This window comes from Schistocerca cancellata, chromosome 7 (genome assembly GCF_023864275.1).
Source record: "Schistocerca cancellata isolate TAMUIC-IGC-003103 chromosome 7, iqSchCanc2.1, whole genome shotgun sequence".
NCBI lineage: Eukaryota > Metazoa > Arthropoda > Insecta > Orthoptera > Acrididae > Schistocerca > Schistocerca cancellata.
The window spans coordinates 371,865,400-371,879,772 of NC_064632.1; the positions used below are offsets into that span (position 1 = coordinate 371,865,400).

The window sequence follows — 14,373 nt, forward strand, 5'->3', positions numbered from 1 at the left end:
CTGGTGTTCCTAGCTGTAAGATATGTTTTATGGACCCCAGCAAGTTGTTAATTATACATATAGAGTGGGAATATCTCTTCTTATTATGTTTGTCAGGCACCTTGGCAGATTCCAACCTCAAAATTCCAGTGTGCAGTAGGAACACCAGGGCCTTTTTTCCCAGTCATCTGCTCTTAGAACACATTTTATTTACATCTCTGAGTAGTTGTTACTAAGGATGTTTCAAGTCAGGAATGTAAATCAGAAGTCAAGTTCTCTTTGCCACGAACTGGTTAGGTTCTGAGCACTAGTGCAGGAGTTGTGAGAAGCACTGCGCTGATTGCTGGGAACTTCCAAACTTTAGTTGGAGGCCTGTGTATGTCTTTATGTAGCACACAGGATGTCTGAGCATTCTATCCAGTTTCTCATTCATTAAAATATCCAAGAAAGGTAGGAATCTCTTTTATTGTACTCTCATGATGAGCTTTGTGAAAAGTGTATGCTGTTGAGGTGTCACAAGATCTCCAATAAGCTTTTGCCCCATGCAGCAACACAACGAAAGTGCCATCTCCTTATTTGTAGAAGGACATTAGCTTGATCCAAGCAGTTCCAAGTCCTGTTTTCACCAATTGGTTCATATACAAATTGGTGATTACTGAAACCAGGGGAGAGCCCATCTTCCTGTCTGTAGAACTTCTCACCCCATTGAAAGTAAGTGGTGGTGAACTTCTTGAAACAGTTCTGTTGTGGCTTCATCATAGTATTTCTCCAAAAGTTGTAGGAAGTCCTCCAGTGCTACTTACATGAAGAGTAATGTGATATCAAAGCTCACCAGCAGATCACCATTTTTTAGGTGCATACTGTATTTCAGACCACTGACACACACTACTGAGTCCTTGACATGTTGGAAACAATGTTCCACCAGTGGCTTCAGCACCTTTGCTAGACACTTTACCGTACCATAGACTGCAAAATCAAAAGTATTCATCATCGGTTGTAATGACACTTCCTTTTCTATTTTTGTGAGACTGTAGAGATGCTCTGGGGTACTGTATTCCAATGTTCTTCTCATCTAAGCCCATATTTTTGAAGAGTGATGTGGTTTCCTTGCCTCTGGCATCATTCCTGGTGCAGGTTTCTTCATCTCTTCATTGCATGCCATATATTGTAGTTTTCCACCAATACTCTGTTGTTGGCAATACAGTAGCATTGCCATTGTCTACTATTAAGAAAATCAAGTATTTTTCATTTTCCTGGTCATGTAATGCTCCTTGTTCTTCTAGGAGATGTTGATTTTTGCTTCTGTGGCTTGCTTGAGTGCATGGCAGGTCTTCCTCCCAACTTCTTCTTTTGTTGTTGAAGAGGCAGCCTGGATTTCTTGTTTAATACTACTGATGATTTCCTATTTCAGCAGCGTTTCAGAACCAGTGCAAAGTTGAGTTCCTTGGTGAATGAAGAAGCAGTTGACTCATCCAGATCTTTTCCATCAGGTTGGTGATGGTCCTCTTGTCAAAGTGTGTCACCTTTGTGTAAACATGCCTCAGGTAGCCAATGAAACTTTCTACCCTGCTCTTCATTCCTTTTTTCTTTGCAGAGCTCTCCTGCCCAATCCCATTTGTGGTCTGATGGTCTAAGAACACCTGGAAAGTACTGTATCAGGTGTGAGTGCAGCTGCCTAAAGATCAGTCAGATGCAACACAGCAGCTCTCAGGAATGTGTAGAACATGCAAGGAATATTCATCTTGGCTGCTCTGACAAGTTGGCTATAAAGGAGGACAGCATCATCAAAGGACACATGTTCAACATGAAAGACACAATGGTTTTATGTATTGCTAGGTGTTTCTGGAATTGTATATCAAGGAAGCAATACAAATAAGACTGAATGAAATCTTTTTAACAGAGACAGTAAATTCTATCTCAGTTCAGAGTGGGACAATGTAATGTTAAAAATTAGGAAGTTGTGTTCCTTGTTTAAAATGACAGCAATGGACAGAGTGGCATAATATCCCTGGGACTCAATGCACAGTCACTCCCACACCACCTTTACTTTCACCATCCAGGACTCTCTCATCTGAGCTGTCAGCATTGACCTGCATAATGCTATTCCAGGAGATGAAAGTCATAAATAAACAACAAACATGAATAAACAATAGCATCCAACAGGTGTCAGTCACCTTCCCACAAGAGAATTAAGAAACATGTTGAAACATGATACCAAAACAAACATATTACATTGCTATTTTCCCAAGAACAGTTCATCATTGTTCAGTTAACAATTCTTCAAGCCACTCACATCCATATTAAGTTCAATGTTTGCTTGTTGCACTTTTCATGTATTACATTTCTTCCAATCGTCTTTTATTGTGTGTGTGTGTGTGTGTGTGTGTGTGTGTGTGTGTGTGTGTGTGTGTGTGTAAAAAATGTCCGTGGCACATGATAACTCATAAAATGTTTTCAATAAATCCCAAAACTTGACTTCGTACATTTTCTGCAGCACAAGTCAGTGTTATTCATAACTGAGAGCTTTTGAAACACTGGTTTCCTGGTTCCTCTATTCTTAACTTTTGAGATATTGTAATTAAAAAGCAGAGATTGTGTTTTGTGAGACTGTTTGAGTACTTTTTAAATGAAATTCAATATTTCTTCTTCATTCTTGTATTGTTTCTTTCAATTCGATGTCACCAAGTGTCTGGGCCTTTCAGTATGATATTTACTGAAAGTCTCATACATTATTTGATGCTATAAATTTGTTTACTTTATTCTAGGTATCTTCTTATAATGCCAACCATGTTGCAACTGTATGCCAACCACCAGATCAATAAACTAGTTACCACTACAGTTGAATATGCAGTCAAGCAATTCTACCTGATGAATCGTAAGCCATTTATTCTGCAGATGTTTGGCAGTGTATCAGCTATTCTGGATACTGATGAAGAAAAAGAATATGGCGACCCACACAAGGTAACATCTACTAATATGTTCCTCAGATAATTTTCTTGGAACATCACTGTAGCACAGTTTTTCAAAGAGTTCCTTGTGGAGTGAGGGAGTGGCGAAATATGTAAACAACGGAATTGTGTTCCAGTCCATAGACATATCACAGCACTGCACTGAACAAGTATTTGAATGTTGTGCAGGGTCAGTGGAATTTAGTGAAACTAAACTTCTAATTGTTGTTGCTTATAGGTCCCCTAACTCTGACTTCAGAGCATTTCTGCTCAAGCTAGAGAGGGTTCTTGTTTCAATTTATCAGAAGTTCCAAAAATTAATTATATGTGGTGAATTCAATATTAATTTTGTATATTGTATTGTATGTTAACTGGGGGCCTAGAAACAACGAAGATGCTCTGTCCCCGCCGCAGCCGCAGTGGTCCACAGCCCCATGACGACTACCACAGTCTGTCTTCAATAAATTAATTTAAATTTACATTTTCTTTTAAATTTCTTATGTTTTTGTCTGTGTACAAGTGTCTAAATGTATTTACACCACTTGTGTTGTAACCAGGAGGAAAATCTTACTGATAACAAAATATTCAGGACAGTAACACATACTGTATTGCTAAGTTAAATACATTCAAATAACATTACTTCCTTCTCATTATCACTGCTTTCATTTGAGTTAGGTAATGGGCCAAAGTCAATGGCATTCTCACTGGAAACAAGACTTTCACAGTCTCTCTTTTCCAATCATTAATCCCGACTTGTGGAGTCTGCTGGTTAATCGGATGTGGCATGCTAATTTTAAGGGGTGACCAGATGCCCTTCCTGTTGCCACCCTGCCCCCCCCCCCCCCCCCCCCTCCATCCGGGGAGGTAGGAGTGTATCCCAACTGTCTGAGTCTAATGTAATCTATGGAATAGTGCCAACATATTCAGATGTCTGTGAGTCATGTAACTGAGGCGGAACGTGGGGACCAGCCCAGTACTCACCTAGCGGGATGTCGAAAACCACGTAAAAACCACATCCAGGCTGGCCAACACACTGGCCTTCGTCATTAATCTGCTGGACGGATTCAATCCGGGGCCGGTACGCCTACCCGAGTCCAGGAAGCAGCCCATTAGTGCTCTCGGCTACCCCGATGGGTCGAGGCTCTCACAGTAGTGGTGATGAATAAAATATATTAATAGTATTTTCTTCCCCTATTTGGCATTAGTTGTTGGCTGACAATGTTGTGGTGTATCTTGTTTTACCAGGTCAGATATCAATGCGTTTTGAGCAGAATAGGTTCCAATTTTCCAAAAACACTCAAAAATACTTTCTCGTGCTTGCTCTGATATCCGATTAAAACATTTCTTTCTACCTCAGTAATCAGGATTACTGAATTCTTTTCCAGCAACAATTTTTCCTTTCTCTTTCTTTCAGCAAGATGCACTCATTTATTTTTATTTTCTGACATTTCTTTGGCTGGTCCTCTACAAATGCTTCGGCTTCATCGCCATCACTTTGAATTTCTCACACTCTGAAACAAAAAATTACCATAGGCAAATCTTGTAAAATTATAGTAACATTCATAAGGTCATTGTGATTTCATAAAGGCATAGGCAATAGGCCTGAAAGTTTTATTAACTTTTTTGTATACTTTCAGTTACTGTTACGGCTTCATAGACATCCAGATGTGCAACCTACATTACACTCTAGACTGAAGTGTTGATGGAACTAGTGGTGTGACTCCATTTTTAAGTTATGTGCACGTTTAATTTCTACCTATATTACTCACTTTTGGTTCTTAATTTATACTTAATGTACAAAACTCAGATGCAATAAAAGGTTGAAAAAACATTAAACTTTAAGTAGTTAAGAGTAATTAATAAAAAATAAAAGAAGTAAACAGCTCTTACCTGCAGCACTGGATAGGTCTGAATCTGATGGTAAATATTCATTTTTGGATCCATTATCTGCCAAAATACTTGGCTCATTGATATTCTGTTTGTTACTGGAGTCCCTGGCAAAACACACTGGACTTAAACTAACCAATAAAACAAATGAAATTCTGTGGTTTGAACAAAAATATAACAAACATACTCAGTGTATCAAGAAAACTCGATCAGACGTACATGTCTGGTGGTGTAACTCCCAATTACACCTCTTGTGTGCTGTCTGCCAACAGATGGAGCTGTTGAATGTAAAAACTTAAGCTGCTACTTGTACAGTTTTTCTAGGCAAGAACCTACCACTAACTAAAAAAAAGTAATAATAATAATAATAATAACCCACCAACAGCAGGGATATCTTCTTCGTATTTTGATATCAGGTTTCGATGATTTTTGGTGGCTCGGTACAGAGTAATTACATTTCATTTGAACTCTTACCCCCTTAATTTTTCCATCTGCCTTACATCAAAAATGTTTGCAAAACTATTCTAATATTAATAGTTTGCACTACTTGACTTGTTTGGAAATAAACTTGTTCCATTCACTCATGTTATTCTATTATCTATTGCATTGAAAAGCCAAAGAAACTGGGGCACACATGCCTAATATCATGTATGCCCCTCGCAAGCATGCAGAAGTGCCACAGCATGATGTGGCATGGACTCAACTAATGCCTGAAGTAGTGCTGGAGGGAAATGACACCATGAATCCTCCAGGGCTGTCCATAAATCTGTAAGAGTATGATGGGTTGGAGCTGTCTTTTGAACAGCATGTTGCAAGGCATCCCAGATATGCTCAATAATTTTCATATCTTGGGAGTTTGGTGGCCAGAGGAAGAGTTTAAACTCAAAAGAGGGTTACTGGAGCCGCTCTGTAGCAAAGACTTGTGGGGTGTTGCATTGTCTTGCTGGAATCGACCAAGTCCATCAGAAAGCACAATGGACATGAATGTATTCAGGTGATCAGACAAAATGGTTACGTACATGTCACCTGTCAGAGTTGTATCTAGACATATCAGGGGTCCCATATCATTCCAATTGCACATGCCCCACACCATTACAGAGCCTCCATGACATTGAACAGTCTCCTGCTGACATACAGGGTCTGTGGATTCATGAGGTTGCCTCCATACTCGTTCATGTCCATCCGCTCAATACAGTTTGAAACAAGAGTCACCCGACGAGGCACATGTTTCCAGTCATCAACAGTCCAATGTCAGTGTTGTCAGGCCTAGGTGATGGATAAAGCTTTGTGTCATGCTGTCATCAAGGGTATGTGAGCCCATATTGATGATGTTTCATTGAATAGTTTGCACAGAGATGCATGTTGGTGGCCCAGCATTGAATCTGCAGAACGGTTGCACTTCTGTCATGTTGAAAGATTCTCTTCAGTCATCATTGGTCCTGTCCTTGCAGGATCTTTTTCCGGCCACGGCGATGTTGGGGATTTCTGTTTTACCAGATTCCTGATATTCATGATACACTTGTGAAATGGTTGTATGAGAAAACCCCCACTTCTCACTACCTTGGAGAAGCTGTGTCCCATTGCTCGTGTGCCGACTATAACTTCACGTTCAAAGTCACTTAAATCTTTTAACCTGCCATTGTAGCAGCAGTAACTGACTTAACAACTGCACCATACACTTGTTGTCTTATATAGGTGTTGCCGACCACAGTGCCATATTCTGCCTGTGTACATATCTCTGTATTTGAATATGTATGCCTATACCAGTTTCTTTGGTGCTTCAGTGGATCATAATTACATTATTAGTCTGTAATGAGACACTGGAAACCACAGTACCTTATACCTTATTCCTCAGAAAATGTTTTTGAACACCCTGGAGTTTGAGTTCGTCTTGACCATCAGAAAGATAGGAACAACAGGATTCCTAGTTAGGTGAGTGCAGAGTTGTCAATGAAAAATCAAGTAGGTGTAATCGACATCTACATCCATACTCTGAAAACCACTGTGAAGTGCATGCCAGTTGGCAATTCCCATTGCACTACCCATTAAGGTTTCTTCCCATTCCATTTGCATATGAGTCATGGGAAGAATTACTGGTTCAGTGCCTCTTTCTGTGCTGTATTTAGTCCACACTTCACTATGGTGGCGACATGTTGAAGACTGCAGCATATTCCTAGATTTCTCACTTAATACTAGTTCGTCTAGATACTTCATAACTAGCCTTCAGAGGATGATTGACATCTATCTTCAAGTATCTGCTGCTTCAGATTCAGAATTTCCATGATGCTCTCTTATGATCAACCATTCTGCCAATTTTGTCATCCTTCATTGTTGTCACCCAAAACACATTATCATAATCATAATACGTGTCCATTATCACCTGTTAGTCCCACACACAAAAGACATATTCTAGAATTGGTCATATGAGTGTTTTGTTTACAATCTCCATTGTAGACTGATCACATTTTTCCAATATCCTACAAGTGAGCTAAAGTCTGCCACCTATTTTACCTATGAGTGAGCCTATGCAATCATTCAATTTTATATTCCCGCAAATTTTTTCACCAAGTATTTGTATGAATTTACTAATTCCATATTAAAGCAAGATACCACTCTTTTCACTCTTGGAATCTTATGTAGTTATGAATAGGTATTTCTTATGTTTTTTTCAGATATAGACAATATTATGGAAAGGATAGAATGCTACTCACCAAATAGAGGAGATGTTGAGTCACAGGCAGGCACAAAAAATAGTCCACAATACATTTGAGCTTTCAGCCAAAAGACCTTCTTCTATAGTAGAAAACACACACTCAAGCACAACTCACAAAAACACATGACCACTATATCTGTCTGTCATCCATGTGAACAGCTGCTCAAAACACATGCTGTGCCGAAGATGCAGGCAGATGGGACAGTCTTATACTGTTTAGGTATTCACCTGGTCTTTCGTGCACCTTATGTTAGTAATCAAGGGCACTCTAACAGCTGTGGACTACTTGAGCATTATTGTGGATCACGTGAAACCCCTCATGCATGATGCTTTCCTCAATGGCAATAGCATCTTCCAAGTTACAATGAGCTTGTATCAGAGTGCAGAGCTCTGGTTTGATCTGCCAGAAATGGCAGTCATGTGTGTGGAAGGTATTCTTGCTTGTGTGAATGAATGTTTGTGTGTTTTCTTTTCTGAAGAAGGCTTCAGCCAAAAGCTGTGTTATAACAGTCTTTTCATTGTTCCTGTTCGCAACTCAACATGTCATCTTCATAGTGACTAGCAATCTGTCCTTCCCTTTTATCGTTGAATTGAATGCATGAAAACTCCTAAATGTCCAGATGGATGAAAACTGAGTTGGCACTAGCACATGGATAAGTTAACCAAAAAGCTCAGTCCTTCCTGCTTTGGACTTATAAATCAATTTATCTTAGAAATATCTTTTCCTGATGTCCTTAGTTAGCCTAATTGTTTTTCATTGAACTGTTCAGAGAATATAGCACTCTGTTCTTTGTGTGAAATGATCATCTGTCATTATCAAATTATGGAACCACTACAAACTGGATGGAACACTATTTTAGAACTGATATCACATTTCGCAGACTAAGGGACAGGAATTGATGCATTTCCAACCTTGAATCTTTCAGTAAGAATAAAATGTGGCCTGAAATGCAAATTGAAGCTTCTATGAGCAACATTCTTAGCAGTTGAGCTACTGAGTTATACCACAGTTTGCTGGAAAGTTTCTGTTTGCCAGTGCCCTTTGATCCCTCCTGCAGTGCTGGTTCAGCAAGAAAACTATTAAGGCCCATTCAACTTTGGCATGAGCAGTGGCCTAGTTTACTCAGGTCCCTGAGAGACATTAGAGAATGAGATACATGATAGATTTAATTTATTCCCTGTTATATTTCAAACGTAGTTTAAATGTTGTGTGATGCACTATTTTTTTCTGTGCCTGTCACTGATTTGACATGTTATTTTAAGTACTACTTTTTTGCCTCTACTAACAGGTTCCATCAAGCTGCCTCTTCAATCTTCTTCTTAGTTTGGAAACTCCATCACCAGATCCACTAAGTATTGCAGAGCTTGTGAAAGAGGAGCAACCCTTAAAAGCTATTGACTTCTGCTACCATGATGAAAATGAAATGGTCACAGTTTTGGACTGCATTTCTTTGTGTGTGATGGTAGTAGCATATGCTGCAGATTCTGTTCGTGGCCATCAGATGCTTGTAAGTTCTTAAAATTAAGTCCAGAACCTTAAGTTATTCTTCATATCCTTAAATTACCAGGAGTCTCAATGTCTGAGCAGTAAGAAAACGTTTTGCATTTGGTGCTATTGTCCATCATGAAGTTTGTGTGACATAACATCAGGTGAAGCGCCATTTGAGCCATTTTTCAATTATTTTAGCACTGTAGTCAATAGGATCAAACTAAATGACATTCTATAGTATCTGTCATGTCAGATTTAAATGCTGAATGTATGTTACATTAAAATAGACATTTCAGTACACTGAATTTTTAAATGTATTGCAGAAAAATCGTAATCTTTCCTCTATGTTGCTCAAATGTATAGTGTTGTGCTGAGTAATTGGGATATTGAAACCATAATTTTAAGATGATATTGCAGAAGTATCATCGTACCATTGTTTAGCAATTTATTGTGAAATAATTTGTCGTGCCCAAGCTAAGGCAGTTCATGCTTGGTATACCCGTAGTATCAAAAATGTTGTGCAGTATCTTATGCAGCATGCTTTATACTATAAAATTTTGTTGAGAGGGTCCCATTGGTTGCAAGCACAAGGTCGGACATTGCTGAAGAAGACTGCGTCACAAAAAGTAGGTCAAACATAATACATTGTTAAGCAATCTTCATAACACATCATCTTCCTGGTCTTAACTTCCATTAACAGCACCTCATTCACCTCTCTCCTTTTTTCAAGGTAGAATGTCATTATTTATGATTTAATCAATTACTTTCTTGTATTCATATTTTCTTCCCTCCCTCTCTTCTTCCCCTCTCTTTCCCTTCCTCCTTCTCTCTCTCTCTCTCCCCCTCTCCCTCCCTCCCCCCCCTCTCTCTCTCCTGTCATAATTACAATATTTAATATGCTTTTCATTTCCATTTTTCTTTAAACCCTGTTTACTTCTCTCTCTGTACCTTACGTCATCTCTGAACTGAAGCTGGCATCATGCTTATAAATGTACTATCTTTGACAAGTTAGTCTGTCTGATACCCTCCCTTCATCTTTGTCTCCTCTTGCCCTCACAACAGGTGGATCCCACTCACAATGTTGCTGCATGAGTGGCTCATCCCTTCTGACCATCCCCAATATAACCTTCTTTTCTCCATGAGGAATTCTAAAAGCGAGGAATAGTAATTTTTGTTTTCAACTTTTAAATGTTTCTGGTGGTAGTGCTTGGAATTTTGCTTCATGGAAGTAAGCCAGACACTTTCCATGGATGTTAATTTATCAGTTTTCTCAACTAAGTTTCCCTGCTGATACTACAAATAGTTTGATATTTGTTTCATTATGGCATATCTCATTACAGTGATGTTAACTGATATTGAGGGTCTCTGCCAATAGGTAGTCACCCTCACTCTCATGTTTATGTAAGTTTCATTTGTCACTGTGTTTCATAAATTTTATTCAGTTTCAGACTAGGAAAGGTATGGCAGTATGGCTTTGTGGGACAAAAAGTATGTTAACGACAAACCTAGTGAAGAACATGTTCACTTGCCCATAATCACTGTCTCAATCCCTCTTCTCATTCTGAATTTAATATTGATCAGAGCCATCTGACTTTCCTGCACAATCTTTCCACGATGCCAGCCTGCTTTTAATTCCTTTTCTAGGTGCTTAATTTTGGCCAATGATGAGACTTAACTCCTACCTTTGTCATTGTGCTTGGCATCTTGGAACATACAGGAGTGTACTTGACCTTTTATCAGTTCTCTTGTACAGCCTTTCTGATATAAACAGAAGAATATGGTTTGAAAGTTATTACATTAATGCAGACCCATAATTTCATCCCTGAGGACTTTTCTTATTTCACCACTACAACTTATTTAAGCTAACTTTGATCCAGGTCCCTACACTGTTAATTTGTTTACCACAGTACCAGTTATTTCATCAGAAAGTATATAACAAAGAAAATCAAAATGCCACTTCTCTCACTGTCAGACAGATACTGAATGAAGGAATTTTTCAAGATTGTCTTAAAGGGTCAGTTAACATTGCCTGTATATAAAAAAAGTGATAAAAACTCCCAATTAACTGCAGACAATTTTAGTAATACCAGCCACATCAAAGATAATACAATGTTACAAGCATAAACAGATATGTAACTATTTTGAAGGCAATAAAATGTTTAATGAACTACTGTTTGAATTCAAGTCTCACATACCAACTGTAAAAACAATTGTAGCTTAGATGAATAATATTTATGAAGGTACTGGAAAAAGGTTATCTGTGTATGGAGCAGTTAGTGATTTAAGCAAAGCACTTGACTCAATGCCACACAACATAATGATAAAAAATTAGAATATTATGACATTGGAGATAGATCACTCCATTTACTCAAATCTTATTTTAGCACTATGCTACAGCTTGTATATGCGGGTAAGAAGAGGTCAGCTAACAATGTGTAGAGATATGATTCAATGAAGAAAAGCAACTGAATAATAACTCCTAATTCATAACGTAAACAGTTTTAGCAGCATAACCCAGGAAAGTTCTTGTGAGGCACAACGTAGCCAGCAGATATCATCATAGCTCAGCCAGTTTGCAGGAAATAGTTATAAGTTATATATACACATTCCTCATGAATCAGTCTATCTATTAGTGAAAACCATATTGAAATCACTACAATGGTTCCTGAGATTAGTCTTCACCTACAGACAGAAAAATGCAAGAGAGGAATGTAATTCATCATAGTTTAGTCAATTTGCACAAAATATATATAAATTATATACACAAATCTTCCCTGTGAGTAGGTCTACCTGTTAGTAAAAACTGTGTCAAAACTTCTACAGTAGTTAGTCATCCAGAAATAACATTATGTATCTTGCCATAATGACTGTGTCTAATCTGTTGAATAGTGTCATATGTGGGTGGGCAAATAATGGAAACTGATTAATAATAGCTGCTTGAGCAACTTAAAAATTTGATAGGAAAGTATAGTTGTAGGAAATTGGAAGGTAATTTTTATATCTGTACACATATCCTGGGTGAACTTTAACTGATACCAATATCAACAGACCTTCAGTATCAATACATTCAGGCCAGTATTCATAATTTGTATTATGTACTGCTACACATTAATTCCATTGTGCGTAGTCCTGATTATAACAATGCCAATGCAGGATTGCTCCTTCACTGCTCACGCAAATTCCACTTGTCTGCTCTGACCCTCCCGATGCTGGATCTCGGCGGTGGGTGAAATGATGAACAGACAGGGGCACACATCTCACATATGGGAATTAATTTTACCTTTCTAATAACCTTTTTTTTAAAGACTTTTATGTACGGTTGAGATACACACTTTTTAACAATGCTGATACAACTGATCCAAGGATATGTTCTCACGCTACCACTTATAGAAACAAACAGGTGAAGATACATGAAATTAATAAACTGAAGAGAGTATTTCTTCTTTTTTCACATGCAGATGTATCAAAACATTATCTTTGCCACAAAACAATTTGTTAATTTACCTTAGCAGGGTTTATACGACCTGGGAGATCTGGGAAAAACCCTGGAATTTCTTCATTCAGGAGAAAACCGAGAAAAACCCAGGAATGAATTCTGGGAATTTTTTATTGTTTTAGTTTTCAGTTATATTTTTGTAACTTAAACTGGTAATAACCAATACTCTAACAAAGGATGTTACTGTATCTTGCTGCTGCAGAACAATACAGGAGCAATAAAACATGAGGGGGGGGGGGGGGGGGGGAGACTTAAGTTGCAAAGGAAATGTGCCATATATGGGGGTGTTCAAAAATTCTCTCCACAGTGTCATATGATTGTTTGCCTGCTTGGGTTTTTCAACGAAACTATAAATACACAACGACACTGCAGTAATATTCTGTACCCATTCATAGGAGAACTTGTGTTAAGTGAAATACTGAATGGTTAGTTTCAAGAAGATGGTGCAACCGCACATACAGCTTGCATTTCAGTGTCATTGCTTGCTGATGTTTTTGCTGATCGCATAATTTCACAGGGACTTTGGCCTCCGTGATCGCCTGACCTAACACCACTTGACTTTTTCTTCTGGGGTGCAGTGAAAGCAACTGTCTATAAAACCATCAAAAATCCATCGATGAATTGAAAACTGCAATATCCACTTTCACTGCTTCTGTTACAGAAGAAATGTTACAGCTTGTGTTTGGAAACATGATTAGACAAATTGAATTGTGTATTCAACAACAGGGGGAACACTTTCAATATTTAATATGAAAATATGTAAGTAAAAATGAATAGTCAATAAATTAATAACTTGTATTTCACTGAGTTTCATTTCGGTATATTCACTGTGACATACGGCACGCGCAGCTAATAATCATACGGCACTGCGGAGAGACTTTTTGAACACTCGGTACAATAACAAAACAAAGTGCTCCTACAAGCGTCTGCCAACAGCAAATTGTGCCAATGGCTTTAGGAACACTATGCAATGCTTCAGAACAACAAATTGCCTCCAATGAGCGTGACGTCACGACTGCTTACAGTAGATTCGTTTGAGCAGTTGCGAGCAAACTCGTGTACATGCTCTGTAGAGTTCCGTATGAGTAGTATCTACCCCTGCTTTTGGCTACAAAAATGTGGCAGTTACGTGTATAAACAATAGCAGCAAGCAGCCAGATGCTACTGGCGTGCCTAAGCTGCCAGATTCATGCATGGGCAACAGGCCGGATCAAGGGGGCAGCGGGCAGACCAGGGATCTGGCCCGGGTGGCAATTTCAGGGGGGCGTGGGGGGGGGGGGGGGTTCACCAAACCAAATTCATATTCTCGAGGAAAAAGGACCTTGTTTCACAAACCACCTAGCATCCAGCGTATGTTGGTCTATCAATTATTCATATGATTTTGAAATGCATCCCTGTTAGTTTTTGAACATTTTTGAACAAATTCTTTGTTGATTTCTGAATTAATCATAAGTTTATTTTTGAATGCGAACATAGTGTACGTGATGTCTCTGTCAAGCTAATCCATGTGGCATCTACAAATAAACTTTCCTGCAGACGGAAGGGGATGGGGCTATATGAGCTGAGCGGAATAAAGGCGAATGGGTGAATGCCAATGTGGTTGACGGTTTGCAAATGATCAGCATTGTAATAATTAGTAGCAAAATCCTAAGATTCAGACTACCAGAGTAGAAATAAACAACTAACACGACAACAAGTAAGAAATATTACGTATTACCTTCTCGGTGTTTCCAAGAAAATGAAATTTTGACAAATGTTTTGTCAGACTGCTACACTAGTAAGGGCCAGTTGTATAGTCCCCAGCTAGCAGCTGCTAAAGTTCTATTCTGGGAGTAGCACGGAAAATCCATTGTACGAACAC

At 38.6% G+C, this 14,373-nt stretch overlaps 1 protein-coding gene across 1 annotated transcript in view; it reads left to right on the plus strand.

The window, feature by feature from the left end:
• LOC126092046 (protein unc-80 homolog) overlaps positions 1-14,373 on the plus strand; it is a 1,190,994-nt gene that overhangs the window by 922,271 nt on the left and 254,350 nt on the right. The window contains exons 49-50 of the mRNA XM_049907452.1: positions 2,745-2,940; positions 8,817-9,035. Of these exons, the coding sequence (XP_049763409.1) occupies positions 2,745-2,940; positions 8,817-9,035 (415 nt within the window). The remainder of the gene's footprint in view (positions 1-2,744; positions 2,941-8,816; positions 9,036-14,373) is intronic.